General features: G+C 44.6%; 2 protein-coding genes across 19 annotated transcripts; one reads left to right on the plus strand and one right to left on the minus strand.

Annotated features, from left to right (window-relative positions):
* Positions 1–554: 554 nt before the first annotated feature.
* Positions 555–9,748, plus strand: si:ch211-80h18.1 (uncharacterized protein LOC555593 homolog). 15 transcript variants are annotated; one of them, XM_061760204.1, is made up of 22 exons: positions 560–619; positions 927–991; positions 1,061–1,138; positions 1,484–1,510; positions 1,715–1,756; positions 2,542–2,583; positions 2,689–2,748; positions 3,040–3,069; positions 3,147–3,197; positions 3,258–3,305; positions 4,209–4,235; positions 4,309–4,416; positions 4,500–4,529; positions 5,845–5,868; positions 5,950–5,988; positions 6,060–6,197; positions 8,506–8,568; positions 8,641–8,688; positions 8,754–8,789; positions 9,240–9,275; positions 9,395–9,439; positions 9,515–9,748. In XM_061760204.1, the coding sequence occupies exons 1-22, from the start codon at positions 609–611 to the stop codon at positions 9,547–9,549; spliced, it is 1,083 nt and encodes a 360-aa protein (XP_061616188.1). In that variant the 5' UTR covers positions 560–608; the 3' UTR covers positions 9,550–9,748. The 15 variants fall into 15 exon arrangements, with proteins under 15 accessions (XP_061616184.1, XP_061616178.1, XP_061616179.1 ...); XM_061760194.1 differs by having other exon boundaries at positions 558–619; positions 8,641–8,789; XM_061760195.1 differs by having other exon boundaries at positions 558–619; positions 2,545–2,583; positions 8,641–8,789.
* On the minus strand, positions 9,515–17,840 carry hsf1 (heat shock transcription factor 1). 4 transcript variants are annotated; one of them, XM_061760192.1, is made up of 14 exons: positions 17,469–17,838; positions 16,451–16,559; positions 16,227–16,363; positions 16,029–16,153; positions 15,781–15,856; positions 15,636–15,697; positions 15,350–15,547; positions 13,936–14,081; positions 11,578–11,650; positions 11,382–11,487; positions 10,994–11,047; positions 10,782–10,830; positions 10,267–10,449; positions 9,515–9,651 (listed from the first exon to the last, which is right to left on the minus strand). In XM_061760192.1, the coding sequence occupies exons 1-13, from the start codon at positions 17,592–17,594 to the stop codon at positions 10,301–10,303; spliced, it is 1,410 nt and encodes a 469-aa protein (XP_061616176.1). In that variant the 5' UTR covers positions 17,595–17,838; the 3' UTR covers positions 9,515–9,651; positions 10,267–10,300. The 4 variants fall into 4 exon arrangements, with proteins under 4 accessions (XP_061616176.1, XP_061616175.1, XP_061616174.1 ...); XM_061760191.1 differs by lacking the exon at positions 9,515–9,651 and adding an exon at positions 10,048–10,135; XM_061760190.1 differs by lacking the exon at positions 9,515–9,651 and having other exon boundaries at positions 10,048–10,449.
* Between the last annotated feature and the right edge of the window lie 68 nt (positions 17,841–17,908).

Here is a 17,908-nt window from a genome sequence, read left to right on the forward strand (position 1 = left end):
GTTGGTTGCAAGCATGTTGTCCATAAGGACTAAAACTGCACCGTGGGAGCATGTGGAGTCAAAACCAAAGAGATTTTATTTATTGTGACCAATTTATGGCACCGCTAGCAAAAAGCCTCCAACTTGGTATTTCAGCTTGGGATAGCTCACCCTCTTTCCCTCTCTCTCTATTTCCCTCTGTCTCACAGTCTTTCCCTTAATTCTCTTCCCCCTCTCTCTCATTCTCACTCTCTCTGTCCCTCTCTCTCTCTCTCTCTCTCTCTCTCTCCTTTCCTGAAATGCAGATGGACGGAACAACAGTTTCTGTTGTTCCATTTTTGTAGGCCAATACAAGTTTTGTTGAGAATCTGAAGTTAATTGCAGGTGTGGACGGGGTTGGAGTCAGGTTACACGGTGGGAAGTGTGGCGGTGGGGGGTTGCAGTCTGCATTCTACTTATCCACATGGAAGAGTGACTGAGATGAACAAGATGAAGTTTCCCCGAAAGCATGAATGAGGAAAGCTGGTGGTTTTTACGTGATTCTAACACACACACACACACACCAGTGGCATAACCCCGCCTCCTGGGTATAAAATGCTGAAGCAGATCTTTTCTGCAGAAAAAACATCATGTCGCCTTGGTGAGTAAACTTCTATGGCAGTGATGGTAGTGACTAATTCATGGGCTTGATAGTGACTAAATAATGGACATTATAGTAACTAATTGAGGGACAAGATTGTTACAAATTGTTGGATGCAATACTGACTATTCAATGGACTTGGTGGTGATCTACGATGATAACGAAGTAATGAACATGATCGTAACTAATGAATGGACACAATAGTGACTAATTGCTGGAAACGATAGTGACCAATGATAGACCTTGGTGAGATCTGCGATGAGCAACTGCCAATGAATGCGTGAAATGATTGATTTGCATTCCTCAGGAACTTGATCTTGATGTCCTCGCTGGTTGTCTTGGTAACGGCAGCAGTGACAGCTCCCGTGGAGGGTAAACCTAAAAAAAAAGCCAATTCGGTGTTCAGATGTGTTCGGATGCGGATATGTGCCTTTTTTCCAGAGCGGGAGGAGGCCGAGCTCACGGGGGAGGCGGAGGGCGACCGGTCCGAGGGTGTCGACCTTTCTGAGGAAGATGAGGGTAGGCCGAGGCCCAGGACGATCCTCGCGGCTGTACTCGGAAAAATGGTGTTAATGGCCTTGAAAGCGGCCCTTCGTCACGGTTGGCCGACAGGCGCAGATAGGGCGGCTTGCTTCGGAATTGACATAATCAAACTGCTAATTGAATCTAAAAGTATCACGTTGGAATGATGACAACACATGAATGAAACGGGATCAGATACTGTGTCGACTAGATCGAGAAGATAAGGCAAAAGCAAGCGCCACTGCTCTGTGATTAGTCGTGATCTGACACATTCAAAACAAACACGTGCGTGTAGCAGAGAAGATCAACAAAAAAAATGCAGATGTGTTGTTTTCCTTTCAGATGACGACGACTCCACAAAGAAGGAGGGTGAGACGGGCCCACCTTTCACCTTACGCCAACATAACATAACGTCAATCTAAAATCGCTCTTATTTTGGACAAATGGAATGCCACAACAAATTCAAGTTTTGGAATAGACCAAAGATTTGAATGAAAGTCAACCTTTGTGAAGTTTTTAATTAAGTGCAGGAAACATGAGCACCATTCACCCACCCTCTGCCCTCCTCTCCAGCAGGACCTCCGAGGGCCCACCAGAGCGCGGCGGGGGCTTCAGGTAAGTCGACCCCTGTCGGCTTTTCCGACCGCAAAACTTGTTTTGTTCCACGTTAATCCTGCTTAAAGAGCGAGACTGCATCCCGGGAAACACGAGCGGGTGTAGTTTCTGGTCTGCGCGCTCCATCACGACAACCTGCAAGATGTTGAATTGCTAAAGCTGAGAGAAATTGTAGTCGCGATCACCAAAGGTTTAAAGATATTTTGTGTCATGGTCTGTGTTTTGGTTTGTGTTGTGTTCAGTTTTGTTCCATGGTTTCCTGTGTTCTGTGTTTGCTCATTTAGTTATTGTGTCCACCTGTTGTCGTCAACCTTCTACCTCGTGTCGACCAATCAGCTCTCTCCAGCCGCCCGTGTCTTGTCCAGGTGTTCCTCGTTGTCTCGTCAACCTGTTTGTATTTAGTTGGCCATTTTCTTTTAGTTCATTGTCATTGCAGTCTGTCATTGTCAGGTGTCATTGTCTCTGTCTGTGCCGAGTCTTGGTTCCCATTTTTGGTTTATTCAAGTGTTTCTTTGGTTGTCTGTTGTGGGACTTTATTTAGCTTGCTTTATCACTGTTCCTTTTTTTTTGGAAATCAAATCAAATTTTTGGAGACTCCTGCCTCGCCTCCCTGCTTCCCTGCACTTGGGTCCCCCACGTTTTTGCCTTGCCTTCCTCTCCTTCAAATAACCTAATGGTGACAATTTTGTACTCTTCATCTCGTTCATCGTGAGCTCGTCTCGTTTATCATTCATTTCGTTCCTGGTGGGTTCATCTTGTTAATAATTGTCATCTGGTTTACCCAGCAGGTCCCAAACCCGATGTGTCGTCTGTTCCCGACGTCAGCGGTGAGTGAACATCCAGAAAAGAATGTGCGGTCAGAATGTGATGACTGCGTGTCAGGCGTTCTATTTGACTGGTCAGAATCTGATGGCTGTTTGTAACGCGGTCAGGTGGTGAGGAGGCTTCAGTTGCCGCAGGACAGTCGGATGGAACGATGGACGCTTCGGCAGGTAAACGAGAGGTCACCGAGCGACATGAAAGTTTGCCCATGTCGAAAGGACTACCAAGCACTTGAAAAGACCAAGAAAAAATGTGTCACTTATAATAAATCCAATCCAATTCAATCAATGTGATTTAGTCCACTTGAAAAGACCAAGGTCCTTATCAGACTTCAACTATGCAACAGCTTGTTGGCACATGATGCATCATAGAAGTGTCTTCATCTTGCATGCAATGGATTTGGATTTCATTCACCAGTGGTCACTTGTTTAGTTTCTTCGTTCATGTCTTTGTTTCCGTAGATTCTGACACAGAGGACGCGCATTCCAATGGTCAATATCTTTCAAATAATCAACGACAATGACGGCCGATTCAATGTCTTCTAATGGGTGTGAGCGTTGTGCTTCAGCCAATAGACAGGAGCTGTCCAATGGAAGGGGCAGAGCTGAGGAACCGATAGGTAAGCGTAGCAGGGAGGCACAACGGGGGCAAGATTGTGAGCCGTGCGATTCGTTGTCAGGTGCGGTGATGTCGTTTGAGGGCGGAGCTTCTCACCTAGAGTACACAGGTGAGTGTCCGGGTGAGGCGTGCCCCGCTGGGATGTTGTAGGCGGAGTCTGACGTGAAATTGGAAGGCGATTGACGGTCCTTTGTTGCGCCCGTTTGGTCGGAACCGCGGAGATGCCCCGCCCACCGCTTCCTGCTCGGCCTGCCGGGTGAGCAAAGTTAGCATGATGACCGTCGTCGTCGTGTCAGCCATCAATCGTTAATCCGTCCTTCGATCAGTCATTCTTGTCATGAAGCAACCGACCCATCGTTAAGGATCATTTGTACGCAGCCAAAGTCCAAGTTTTATTTAAAACTTGATCATTCTGATAAACATTAATCTGATTTTGGGAAATGGAGGTGTTGAGTTCATGTGCGTCAATCTGCTATGGTTGATGATAAAAAAGAACAATTGGCTGTACACAGAATGTCAGGTTTCCAATTCCGAAAATAAACAACCTGCGATAATTGTAAACTGTGTAACAAAAGTCGTTTCGACACCCAAAAACATACACGAGGTAGTAAAAAAGCATGGTCAATGAAAATCAGCTTTTGGGTTTGTTATTGCACAGCAATAGAAGACGCTGCAGACAGGAATCGTATTCATCTGCCGGCTTCCTGCTTTCACATCAGTCAAGTGCAGTATGGACCAAACACTGTGCACCAAACGGGCTACTACATGTCAGTCTAGTCTAGTATAGATGAGACACCGTTTACCATCTACGGCTTCCGAGTCACAGCACTATATATAGACTGCGTACGACAGCATGGGGTCTCTGATGAATGATGAGCACCTGCTGAGCCTCGACGGAACCGACGCAGCACAACAATGGCCTGGAACAGGGAAACCAAATCACAAAATTCTTTCAACAATCTAATAAGCTTAACAACACAACTGTGATTTGTTTTTCTTTTGGGTCAACCAGGTGAACGGACTTTGACGGACTCCACAGGTCTCTCTTTTATTCTTCATTCACAAATGATCATATTGAAATGAGATTACGGACTTGATTTGTTTTGATGCAGATGAGGAAAGTTTGATTGAGTCTGACGTCATCAGGCAACCAGAAGGAGAGCGTGCCTCTGACCAATCGCCTTCTACTGCCATCGCAGAGCACGCGCATGAGGACTCATGTACTTTGAGAAGCTCTACGTAGCATGATTATGAAAGGGTCAAATACATCATTGTCAACTTTCCTGTGCTATTTTTCCTTCAGCATCTTCCTCGTTCTCATCGCAACAAGCAGGTAATAAAACATACAAGATGAACTCCAATGTACTGCAATGTCTTCTGGCACAAATTATTAATAAATGAAAACTGGGGTAAGAACTTGGTTTGGGGTTTTGGGATTGGAGGGTCACACGGTTCGTGTCCCAATGTAGACAAGAACAAACCAATAAATAAAAAAAAATGGACTGTTTTGTCTGCTCCTCGCTTCAATAGCATAAAGTGTAGTACAAAGTGTACCGTGAGGGCAGAAGGTGTACGCAAATTCAGTGCGTCGCAGATGGTTTTTTTAAATGTTCAATGTGGTGCGGTTACTCACTCTCACATCTCGTATTGTCACCTTCATAGGCTAAATTAGTTACATTTGGAGGCAGTGACTCAACAGGTTAATTGGTTTCTTGTTCTTAATGAGTACAGCATATGCAACTCATATTTGGTAAAACGCCAAATGGCTTGAGAATATATAGGACATGTCTGGAAAGGGACTGTTTAAAACAAGCCCGGTTTTTATTTTTTATGAAACAAATTCACGAATACCAACCTTAGCCCAACGAATAGCTACAGTAATGCACACACATTACAATAATGACATGCACAAAGCAAGTCATGTGCAGTGTTTTGGATCATTTTCTACAACAACCATATTGTAGTTTAAATAACTTCCTAACCGTAATGATTTCTGGGTTCCCATGATGCTTCTTGTTGACTACATGGCAGGAGCGTGAGTGTGAGGAACGGTGCAAATGGTTAATCCAGGAAATGGCCTGTTCACGCCACGTCCGCAAGGGCTTTTGTTCACGTTATTGAAGCACGAGATGCCTAGTAGACCTGCTTGGGTTGTGTGTGTGACAAATAAAATATCTGCACCTTTCTAAAGTGCACTTTGACAAATTAGCATTGATATGTTTACATGTAACTTATATTTTTTGATAGAGCAATATATTAAATAATTGGTTGCTCCATCACAGAATTCATTTAGCGTGGGTGGAGTTCCTGGAACGTAAATGAGAGTTTAGTGTGCTACAATAGGACAAGGTGTATTATGAGAGTAGAAGGTGTAGTGCAATAGTACGTTTTTAATGAAAGTGTAGTACAATGAAAGGGGTATTATTAAAGTAGGTGTAGTGCAACAGTACCGTATTATGAGAGCAGAAGGCATAATACAATAATACAGTACAATAGTACAGTGTGTAGTACAATGCAAGGTGTTTTATGAGAGTAGGTGTACCACAATAGCACAAAGTGAACAAAGCAGATTTTCCAACTTGATGGCTAATCGCTAAACATCAGTTCAAGTCTGTTGATCGGCTCTCAAATGTTTTTTCTCTCCACAGGTGGAGACTGGTCTCGAGCAAACGGTAAGAACCGGGCTTTTGGAAATCTTTGGCAAAAGCGGTCCTGACTTAGTACCCCGACGCCGGGTGCGGTGTGTTGAACAGGAAACGGCCGACAGACTCAGCTGCTGGACAAAGATGGAGGTCGACGCCTGGTTGTGATGCCTGAGCCCCAAAAGAACTTCCAGCGACTTTCTTCTTCTTGTGTCCTGCAGTGACGGCTCCCCTGACTTCCTTCGGCGGACCTTCGGCGGACGTCGCCCTGGCACCCGCTGAAAACGAGCGGAAGGGGCCACCCGCAACCCCTCCCGTACTTCGACTTTCAACTTTGGCCGAGGACGCGACCCGCACGGGTGAGCGTCCGCGTGCGCGAGAAGGTCGGCGGCGGTGGCGAGCGAAGTGACCAAGTACGAATGCTCCAACTGTGTACTTTAGCAACAGCCCATTTTTAAGCCATCTCTATTGGAGCATTGACGGTACTTTTCAGACTGCTTTTTTACTTCGACTTCCTACATTTGAAAGCTCACTTTGTCAAAAATAGGCTCCTTATGTTTTTCAACCGCCAAGCTTATAATGTGACAAAGACATAAATAGATAGAGGTCAGCTCATGATTGATTGACAGATCTTTGGGCCTTGTAAGTCAGAAAAAACAGGCACGGCAGCGACGTAGCTGAACGTGAACCGGGAGAAACAAGATATTCCCCATTCATGGCTTAATTGGAAAGAACTTTTTGATATTGTCGTTTCCAAAAAGGGAGTCTTGTGCCAGCCTGAAAAAAGTTCCTGCTATAAGAAAAAATTGACATCTGAAAAAACACAAACAAGTAAGATGTATTTTCTTCAATGATCGCTATTTTTTTTTTTTTATTTATTTTGCTAATACTTTTAAGAAGTAGAATCAGTACTGCACTGTGAAGAAGGGTCTCCCCCCCCCCCCCCCCCCCCCCCCCAACCAATGTGTACTTGTTCGTACTCAAACAGAATGTGACTACTGTGGTGCTTTGAGATAATAGTGATCTGACTTATGAGTTTTTCCAGATACGAGCTGACATTTAGCCTTTATTTGTTGTTGTTGTTTTTTTGCTTTGAGATACAAGCGCTCGTACAATTCCAATCAAGTTGGGACGTTGTGTTGAACATAAATAAAAACAGAATACAAGGATTTGCAAATCATGTTCAACCTATATTTCATTGAATACACTACAGAGACCAGATATCTATAATGTTCAAACTGATCAACTTGATTGATTTTAGCAAATAATCCTTAGCTTCGAATTTGATGGCTGCAACACGTTCCCAAAAAGCTGCGCCAGGTGGCAAAAAAGAGTGAGAAAGTTGAGGAATGCTCATCAAACACCTTTTGGTTTGGAACATCCCGCAGGTGAACAGGCCAATTGGGAACAGGTGGGTGCCGTGGTTGCTTCCCTGAATTGCTCAGTCATTCACAAGCAAAGATGGGGCGAGGTTCACAAAGTAGTCCAACAGTTTAAGGACAATGTTCCTCAACATACAATTGGAAGGAATTTCGGGATTCCATCTACGGTCCATAATATCATCAAAAGGTACAGAGAATCTGGAGAAATCACTGCATGGAAGCGGCGAGGCCCAAAACCAACATTGAATCCCCGTGACCTTCGATCCCTCGGGCGGCACTGCATCCAAAACCGACATGGATGTGTCAAGGATATCGCCGCATGGGCTCAGGAACACTTCAGAAAACCAATGTCAGCTGTTTTGGAACGCGTTGCAGCCATCAAATTCGAAGTTCATGATTATTTGCTAAAAACAATCAAGTTGATCAGTTTGAACATTATAGATATCTTGTCTCTGTAGTGTATTCAATGAAATATAGGTTGAACATGATTTGCAAATCATTGATTTATCTTTAACACAACGTCCCAACTTCATTGGAATTGGGCTTGTAGATTCTTATTTACACTGGCACGAAGTTTACCATCAAAAAACACTTTAAAGGTTATTACACCTTGTGGATTTAAAAATAACTCAACTTTGCCTTCGCAATACCCCCACTAGCTTAATGCTAACACATAATAGAAAACACCATAGACCAGCGAACGAATGGCATCGATAGTGGAGTTATTCTAACCCTTTGAACACAAATAGTGGAGCAATACATGTAGACAGACAATATTACAACACTCACAGGCATATATTGAAAAAATATTACTGCAGCTTGCTGAGTCATTTACAGTAGCTGTGAAACTCCCGTTTGGTCTGCGACTGTATTATATTACACCCTGGCCGGTAAATCAGACTTGCGGAGCCCCAATGAATTCATCAAGATGTACAGTTTCATTCTTTACCTTCTTAATTAGATTACTATATATTTGTAATTTTATAAAGTACTATACTAATAGAGGGCTAGTTTCCTTATTAAAAACAAATGACAAACATTTCTGTAGTTTTGTGGGGGGAGCATGGAACGTATTAATTGCATTTCCACTAGGTCTACTACAACCTTTTTTTTTTTTTTTTTTTTTTCTTTTTCTTTTGTTCAATTTGTTTACGCTTAAGAGGCATTTCCATTCGATGATTTGCAATATGAGTGTTTTGAGTTGTGTGGTCAGTGGTCACAGGGTGAACTCAACTCGCTGTACTTTTGCCATGTTGTTCACCATGTCACGTGACTGCACTTACAGAGACGTCCATGCTCGTGCACACGGAGCCAGCAGGGGGCGCCTTCACGCACACGCCACAGTCGGGTACGTGTACGCGGGGGCCCTCTCCCCCATCGTGACGCCGTTGCGCCTCTTTCACTGTCACTCTTGTCGCAGGCACGCTGAGGTGGCGCACTGATGCCTTGACCATGGCGACGGCCTCAGGTAAGGTACTGACTGATGTAAATGTATCGAAAGGGGCCGTCAAACACTGTGCGTTTCTATGGAAGTCTTTTCAGAGCCAGCAGGAACGCCCGTGGACTCCCGTGAGTTTGACACTTTTTACGTGGACTCCAGTGCCATTTAAACTTCAAAAACGATGACCATTTATGCCCACTTATTGAAGAAGTTTTAGGGTTAAAAACTGTATTTAATTTTTTCAATGCAATTCTAATGGGCATCAACTATTGTCAGTCCAGCCTGGTCCCTATCTGCCGCCAATAGCGGGGGGGGAGGGGGGTCCACGGTATATAAAAATACCTTTGTAGCCTTAGGGAATGAGTGAATGATTGCAAACCAAGCTGAATCACTACAAAGGGATTCAAGCTGCATTGTGGGATACATCGAGGGCACTCAGCACACATTTCCAAAGCACACCGGAACAGTCAACTTAGCAGATAGATGGGCCACTCTGTAGTGGGAAGGGAGGGACGGGAACAGCTTTGGACTTGCCTAGTCGCACTGATGTCATGTGACTTGGCGTTTGTGTTGTGCAGGTGGCGGGCAGCCATCTAAAGAACCCCACAAGGCTGGTGAGTCGTTTTCACGTCAACACACAGAAGCTTCGCCACGATCGTAATAATGTCATAAAGATGATGATGATGATGATAATTGTGCCTTGCACACTGCCGGCATGGCTTGTTCTCCACAGGTTCCGTCACTGAACAGTACAGGTCTTGGGGTCAGGGTCCTGAAGGTGAGACCGTCTTTGTGCTCGCATCAGTTGCCGTGACAACCACACCATATCCCAAAAGTGCGTTTGTGCATACAGCTGCAGAGAACATGGAACTGGAGGACACCTGCTGACTTCCAGCGCAAGCATCAAGTTCGCTTCTCCCGCCGCCTCTTCCAGTGCGCCACCCAATCGGCATGCTCCTTCAGTTGCCTTTAGGCCCCGCCCACAGCGGCCTTTTGTTTGGAAATATTTAATAAAGACATCTGTTCGTCGTTTGTATAATCAATTTTATAAGCAAGTGAATTTGACATTAAAATGACTTAATGACTATGCAAGAAATGCTTTTGTTTTGTGTTTTACACAAGTCAGTCAAAATATTACAAACGCTCAGGATGAAAAAGTGCAGTGGTAATCGCGCATTAATAAACATATACCTAACTGAAATAACACATTGCTATATGAATTCCTCCGACAGTCAATCGAAATTATTGTTATATATTCAGTCTGAAATAAAATCACACAGCAGAGTTAAATTCCCTTTTAGAAGAAAACATTTTAAAATCTATCAGGTGTAGCTAACAAAGTAGCGTGTGTGTGTGTGTGTGTGTGGCAGGTCACGACACAAGGAATTCGCACAAATGTTTAATGTGGCTGAACAAGACGTCTTCGCGATATGTGTTGACAACCAATCCCAGCTAATCTGCGCTGGTTGTTTCCCTGGTAACAGAATAAATACAGGGTAAATGTTTCCCAAAATATTCTTTTCCTTCTCATTAAAAATGTCATAAAAGCAAAGAAAAACAAGATGGATGGCAGATCATCTGCATAGTAAAACCTTGACCTCTGACCTGATTGTCATCCTGGAGTCCCTCCTTCAACGTGTCAGAGGTCAGAGTTCATGTTGGCGCTCAGGTCTGGGTTGAGGAAAGGCTCCGCCTCCAACTCCAGAAGCGACGGCAGGTCGGCCGCACCCCCCTCCACACCGATTGGCTCACAAATCGGAATGGCCGTGTACTGCACCAGCTGCTTTCCTGGACCAATCACAGAGCAGCACCAAACACCAAAATAACTCAACAAACAAACAAAAAAATATACATTCGAATTTCGTTTTTCTTTGACTTGAGTTTCATTTGTTGTGCCACAAAGCTCGTAAATCGATTTACTCGAATAGCAAAATCAATTTTCCCCGTTGAAATATTTTATATAAAAAGATAAACATTTGAATTACATGCAAACTCCACACAGGCGGGGCCGGGGATTGAACTGTGAGGCAGACGCTCTAACCAGTCGTCCACCGTGCATTCCATAATTTCATAATATTTCATCATTTTTCATTACTAGTCAGTTGTGTGCGTGCTTTTACCGGTATTGTCGCTTTCATCAGCTCCTTTGGGGAAGTTGTCACAGAGAAGCTAGCAACAAAACACAACTTTCTTACAAGGGGTGACATCAGCTAACACTCAAGTACGATCACGCTGTCAGGAATTGTTGTGATGTCATGTCGTGAAATATGATGTCACGTAGTGATGAATTTCAATTTCATGTCGTGAGAATTGCAAATGCGGTTGCACTCACGGTGTCCAGAGCGCTGATGTCAAAGTCACCTGGAGGACAGGATGGGCTGAAGAACTGAACACACAAAAGGTGCTTGAGACGTCTGTGTGTATGTTACACATTCACTCAGAACCAGGGCTTGACATTCACACCGGCCAAATGCAGGGGAATTTCAGCAGTGGTGGGTCACACAGCCACTCGCAGTACCAACTTTGGCAGGTTGCATTTCGATCAGGAAACAATTCTGTTAGCACCCACCTCCCCGCATTGCCGATTGTATTTTGACCTGTAAAAATTTGGGGAAATATTACGGCATGTGAAAATGCTGAGAGGCTAATAACTATGGGAAACCACTAGCCACAGTGGTTCATGTCAAGCCCTGCTCACAACCCAACAAACACAAACGCACCTCCATGAGCGGTGATGTGTCAAAGGTGAAGGTTTGGTTGTTCAGGATGGTCTGCAGGTTTTCTAGACTGTTGTCAATTGTCTCAATGTGATCTGACAATTCAGACCTGCAAACACAAACACACACACACACACACACACGCACTGTATGTGAGTGGTGTTCTTTTGTTCAATACTGAAGTACCACATCAACTTACTTGTCAATACATACAACTGTCTGACACATCTGAGCTGGGTCCGTGTTGGTGGCGGCTGGGTGATGCCTGAGGGCTGAAGTAACGGCGATAAAAAGGAGAAGAGGAAGATTTGGGGGATTTAAAAAAATATATTATATATACATACATACATACACACACATATATGTACATATATATATATATATATATATATATATATATATATATACACATATATATATATATATATATATATATATACACACACATACATATATCCATCCAACCATTTTCCGAGCCGCTTCTCCTCACGCGTGCCGGAGCCTATCCCAGCTGTCATCGGGCAGGAGGCGGGGCACACCCTGAACCGGTTGCCAGCCAATCGCAGGGCACATACAAACAAACAACCATTCGCACTCACATTCACACCTACGGGCAATTTAGAGTTGTCAATGAACCTAGCACGCATGTTTTTGGGATGTGGGAGGAAAGCGGAGTGTCCGGAGAAAAGCCACGCAGGCACGGGGAGAACATGCAAACTCCACAAAGGCGGGGCCGGGGATTGAACCCGGCGTTTCAGAACTGTGAGGCTGACGCTCTAACCAGTCGGCCACCGTGCCGCCATATACATATATACACACATACATACATATATAGACACACACACACACACACACACACACACACCCTTTCCCAAAAAAAATTATATCATGGAAAAGTTTATTTATCCATTTATTTATCCATTCAAAAAGTGAAGCTTTCATAGATTACAGATTCAGGGCCCACAATTTAAACAATTTCATGTATATATTTATTTATTTTACATAATTTGGGCTTTCAGCTCCTAAAACCCAGGAAATCAGGACTTCAAAAAATGTGAATACTGTCAAGAAATCATCCCAAATTTTGCCGTCCATAAATGTTTGAAACTGAGTGTCACACAGTATTCATCTGCACAGGTTTCCCCAGGTGTCATTAAATTGTTTGGTTCAATTGTCTCAGTTGGGTTCAATATGGGGAAGACTGCAGACTTGACAACTGGCCAGAAGAATATCATTGATACCCTCCCTAGGATGGGGTAAGCCACAAAGGTTCTGAGCTAAGGAGGCCGATTGTTCCCTGAGTGCTGTGTCCAAGCATATCAATGGAAAGTCTAGCGGAAGGACAAAATGTGGCAGGAGAAGATGCACCGGCAAAAGAGAGGAGCGTGGGCTTCAGCGGATTATCAAACAGAGAGGATTCAAGAATCTAGCAGAGACCCAGAAAGAGTGGAATGAGGCTGGAGTCACAGCATCAAAAACCACCACATTCAGACGCACCCGTGAGATGGGCGACAACTGTCGGGTTCCTCGCTTCTGAGCCCCAGCTGACGTAGGAAGTGTCTCAACTGGGCCGAGGAGGAGGAGGACTGGACTGTCGGCCAGCGGTCCGAGCTCCTCTTTTCCCATGAAAGTAAAGTGTGCCTTTCATTCGGGAATCAAGGTCCAAGGGTTTGGAGGAAGACTGGTGAAGAACAGAAACCAAGCTGCTTGAGGTCCAGTGTGAAAGATCCACAGTCAGTCATGACTTGGGATGCAATATCCAGTGCAGGTGTTGGTAAACTCTGCTTTGTTAAATCCAAGGTCACCACAACAGTCTACCGGCACGTTTTAGAGGACTTCATGATTCCTTCTGCTGGGGATCTGTACGGCGATGCAGATTTCATCTTCCAGAAGGACCTGGCGCCTGCCCATACCGGCAGAAGCGCCAAAACCTGCTCTGATGCCCATGCCATCCCAGTGCTTGACCGGCCGGTTCAAAACGCCATTGAGAATCAATGGGGTATTATCAAGAGGAAAATGAGGGGCACCAGACCCACAAACAAAGAAGAACTGACAGCAAGCATCAAGGAAATCTGGGCTTCCGTAACTCCCAGGCGATGCCACGGGCTGATTGCCTCAATGTCACAGCGCATCCAGGCAGTGATTCAAGCAAAGGGATTCCCAACCAACTATTGAAGATGAACATATCGTTTTGAAAGTACCATATTTGGATTGATTTCATGTGACCCTAATTACTTTCTTTTTGTCTACAAAAACTGAGAAGGAAATGGTGATTTCTTCACAGTATTCTAATTTCTTGAATTCCTGATTTCCTGAGTTTTATGAGCTGAAAGCCCAAATTATGTAAACATAAACACTTGACATTGTTTAAATTATGGGCCCTGAATCTATAATCTATGAAAGTTTAACTTTTTGAATGGAATTATGGAACTAAATGAACTTTTCCATGGTATTCCAATTTTTTGGAAAGGGTCTGTCTGTGTAGGTATAAATATGTCACTACCAAGACAACCAAAATGAGCGAAGAAGAGCAGAGGAAGAGGGGAAGACGACTTGCCAGTTGTGGTGCTGGTGTCGGGTGCGTCATTGTCCTGCAGGATGGAGTTGATGAAGGTGGTGGGAGAAAGGGGCGTGTCTCCAGATGTAAGCCCCTCCCCCATGTCAGGCGCGACAAGCTCCTCCTCCTTGACGTTTGTCGTCTTTCTGCGGACCAAACCAAAGCGACGTCAAGCAAACCTGATTGCACTAGAAGAGGATTCGGTTGTGAAGCTCAACAGCGCCACTTGCGGAATACAACTGCAAAAAAAATTCAATCATTTACAGAGAAGAGAAGAGAAGAGAATCACCTTTATTGTCATGAACATGCATGCATGCACACGAAATGTGTTCTCTGCATTTGACCCATCACAGTGAACACATACACATGGTAGTGGAACACGCTGGAGCAGGGGGCGGCTGAAGCGCCCGAGGAGCATTTGGGGGTTTTGGTGTCTTGCTCAAGGACACCACAGCCGTGAGTCCGGGGGATGGTCCAGTCGGGGTCCTGAACCTAGGTCCCCCACGGTGGCAGGCGATGAACCATTGGGCCACGGCTGCCCGTGATGATGTCATCATCTTCTTTGTTGATGCGGTGGAACCTCAGCTCACAAATTCTCCAGTTGACCAACAACATCTTCCAAGATGTAATTTTCGCAGGTTCACTCACTACGTTTGAATTCACCAAAAGTCAAGGCACGGATGAGTTTGGCTCAGTCGTGATTTTCCTGGCGCCACGTAAACATTAACTTAATGAGTCACGCATTGAAATTATCTTCGTTTTTTTGCTTGAAATCAGACCTAATTATGTTTCCAAAGAGGGTCAAAACTCCGAGTGACTTATTAGGAGACCTAAATGTCATATTACCGCTGAAAAAAGGAGGAAATAGCTAAACATGAGAATGGAGAGTGGCTAAAGGGTTGCCCGTGCGGCTAAAGGGTTGCCCGTGCGGCTAAAAGTGGGACTGTTTTGACCAAGCAAAGACTTCAAAAATGATTGATCATGTGGATAAATGTAAAGAGCTTGCTGGTGATAGCTTTAGCAAGGCTATAATATCAATGGCCGAAACACAAAACCTCATATCTGAAAAATATACACATTTGTTTTAAAACAAAACAAAAAAAAACCTTGCGGTTTTCTTGCAGAATGCTTTTTGTCAAGGTGAAATCCACCAATCAGAAAATATGTCGAAAAGCGGTTTTGCGTTTGCACACTGATTTGATAGCAAACGCACTCTGTTTTGTCGTCATGATTGTGTCTCCACTTATTTTTTCATAGTACTAATAACTTTGGTTTTGACTACTATTTCCATTCATTTCAATGTCATCTTCAATTGCAACATATGGGTTGGCAAACAAAAGTCTGAAAAGAATAAATTGAGCAGCTAAACTGAGGTTTGACTGTTTTGCTAACATTGCATCAGCTTCCTCCTCACCCCACTTGCGTCCAACCAGTGACGGCCTCCTCTGCGGGGGGCGTGGCCAACTCCGTAACATCAGAGATGATCGGTCCGGAGCTGACGGAGGATTCCGCCGGGAACACGGTGGGCGCGGCCTGCACGGGCTCCAAGGAAAACGATCGCGCGTATTTGGGCACGGAGTGGGCGGAGCTCGAGTCATTGAGCATCAGCGGGCTGCGTACGCGACGACACACACACACAGAAAAAAAGTTGAAACATGGACGACAACAACAAATACACACCCATCTCCAGGTAAACTCACAGTTTTCTCTTGACTCCCATGATCCTGTTGGACTGGACCAGTGACACCAGGAACTGGATCAACTGCAGATGGACCAAACACGCTAATGATGACACTTCAAAACAACAAAAGAGGCTGATGTCGGTCACAACGGCAGCATCTTTACCTTGTTGACCATTTTCTGCTGTTGAGCGTGTTTCTGCCTCAGACACACGACCTCCCTCCATAAAGCCTCATTCTCACTGAAACAAACAAAAAAAGATTTGGTTGGGTTCGGTTTGGTTCAGTCTGCTTGGCTTTTGTCCTGAAACATCTGCAAGACCCACAGGACCTGCGAAACCTGAAGACCTGCGAGGTCTTGTCGTCAACCTGCTTCACAGGACATGAACGTGGTCTGGACTTAGGAGTTCTTACTGTTTCATGGCGTTGATTTTGGAGTCGATGGTCTCCTGCTTTCCCTTCATCACCTGCACGTCGTTCAGCAGTCTGCTGACCTCATGAGATGGGATCTTGCTGTCCTCCTGACGCACCGAAGACACCTGAGCAGAGGCGGCGTTGTCAAGGAGACGGTGTTTACAAGAGTGTAACGTTGTGATGGGCGCTTGTACGTACATTGGTGACTTTGCGTTTGATGTTCTCCAGCAGGTGCTCTTGGCCTCTGACGAAGAACGGGTGTTGAAATTCTGTGTCGTCTTTCTCTGGTTTCAGCAGCCCGCCCTGCTCCATGTGGACTACCTTGCGGAAGCCATCTTGGGGAAATAAACGAGGAGTGGTCAGATGTGGGAAAGCTCGGACACCAAACACAAGCGGCTGATTTCGTAGGAGCTCGTACTCACACATGTTGAGCTGTCGAATAAAGCTTGCCATGTTGTTGTGTTTGAAGAACTTTGGGAGGACCTCTTTGGAGAAGTAACCTTGATCGTAGACATGGAAACTTGTTCCACTCTGACATGGACAAACGAAGTTGAAAAGGTTGGGATGGAGCAACAAGTTAATTCGTGTCTGAAAAGCGACAAGCTCATCTGCTTCCAGATGGCTTACAAAGCACCCTTGAGCAAGCAAACCAAACATTCGGACGTTAAACGTTCCACTCGGCAACTATACAACATGAATACAATAGAACAAATATTGCAAATATAAAGAAAAGAAAATCATTTGTACAATTGAATGCATTAAAAGTTCATAAGTGTATTTTATTTACGTAATAAAAATAACTTCTTATGGTTTTTATGTTTTATCATTTCTATTCTCCACAGTTGTTGCAATCTGCTTGTTCTTGTCGTGCATCATATTTCGTCCCACTGCTCTCACATCGAATGATGACTTTTGTACTTTTTTTTTGTACTTTTGTATTTGTCGCTAGCTCACTGGCGTCAAACTGGTGGTCCGGGGGCCAAATCCGGCCCGCCACGTCATTTTATGTGGCCCGCAAGAGAGTGCATCGACTTTGTGTTTCTTGCTGAAATACCAAAATTCTAAATTGGGTTCACTTTTAAAAATACTGAGATATTGCAAGCATTTCTTTTTTTTTTTTTTTTTTTTACTTTTAAAATAAAATTGATTCATACTGTAGTTGAACAAAGACTTTTTACTGGCTTTTGATTTCAAAATAAATTATTCATTTGTGTATATGTAATAATATGAGGCAATTACACATTCATATGAGTTTGCAGCCATAACGGCCCTCCGCGTGGAACCATAACTGTGATGTGGCCCGCGACAAAAATCAGTTTGACACATCTGCTCTCGCTGATAGCTGTTAGCAGCTAGGCTCCATTCGTGTGACTGCGGGTTAAGCTAACCCTGCACTCCACTGCACTAGACGTCACGAAGCGCAAAGTGCTCAACTCGTACCGGGCTCCAGCAGATGAGCGGGTCTGTGTCGGGGTCTTCCAGCAAAGTCGACAGTTTGGTGAGGAAGGCCGGGACGTTGCTGGCTGCCAGCTGAGAGCCTTCGACTGGACCTCTTGTGTACTCCATCGGCAGGACCCAAGCAAACAAACGCGCTCCCACCGCAGGCTCGGATGGCACAACTGAGGAGCGATCCGGGCGGCTAAGACTTCTTCTTGTGTTCTTGTGTCCCCACTCTCCAATAGTTTCAATACAAACTATCACACACACACACACAGGCACTAAGTTTCTAAGGGTTAGTCTGGTGGAAAATTCCAAACAAGCAACTGCGCAGCACCAACAACGTCGCGTGGTGATGACGTCATAACAACGACAACTCTCCCGTTACAATGTGTCAAAGTGGGTCAAAAATACAACTTCTGTTATGTATTTATATTTTGTTC

The sequence above is a fragment of the Phyllopteryx taeniolatus genome, chromosome 21, assembly GCF_024500385.1.
Source record: "Phyllopteryx taeniolatus isolate TA_2022b chromosome 21, UOR_Ptae_1.2, whole genome shotgun sequence".
Lineage (NCBI taxonomy): Eukaryota > Metazoa > Chordata > Actinopteri > Syngnathiformes > Syngnathidae > Phyllopteryx > Phyllopteryx taeniolatus.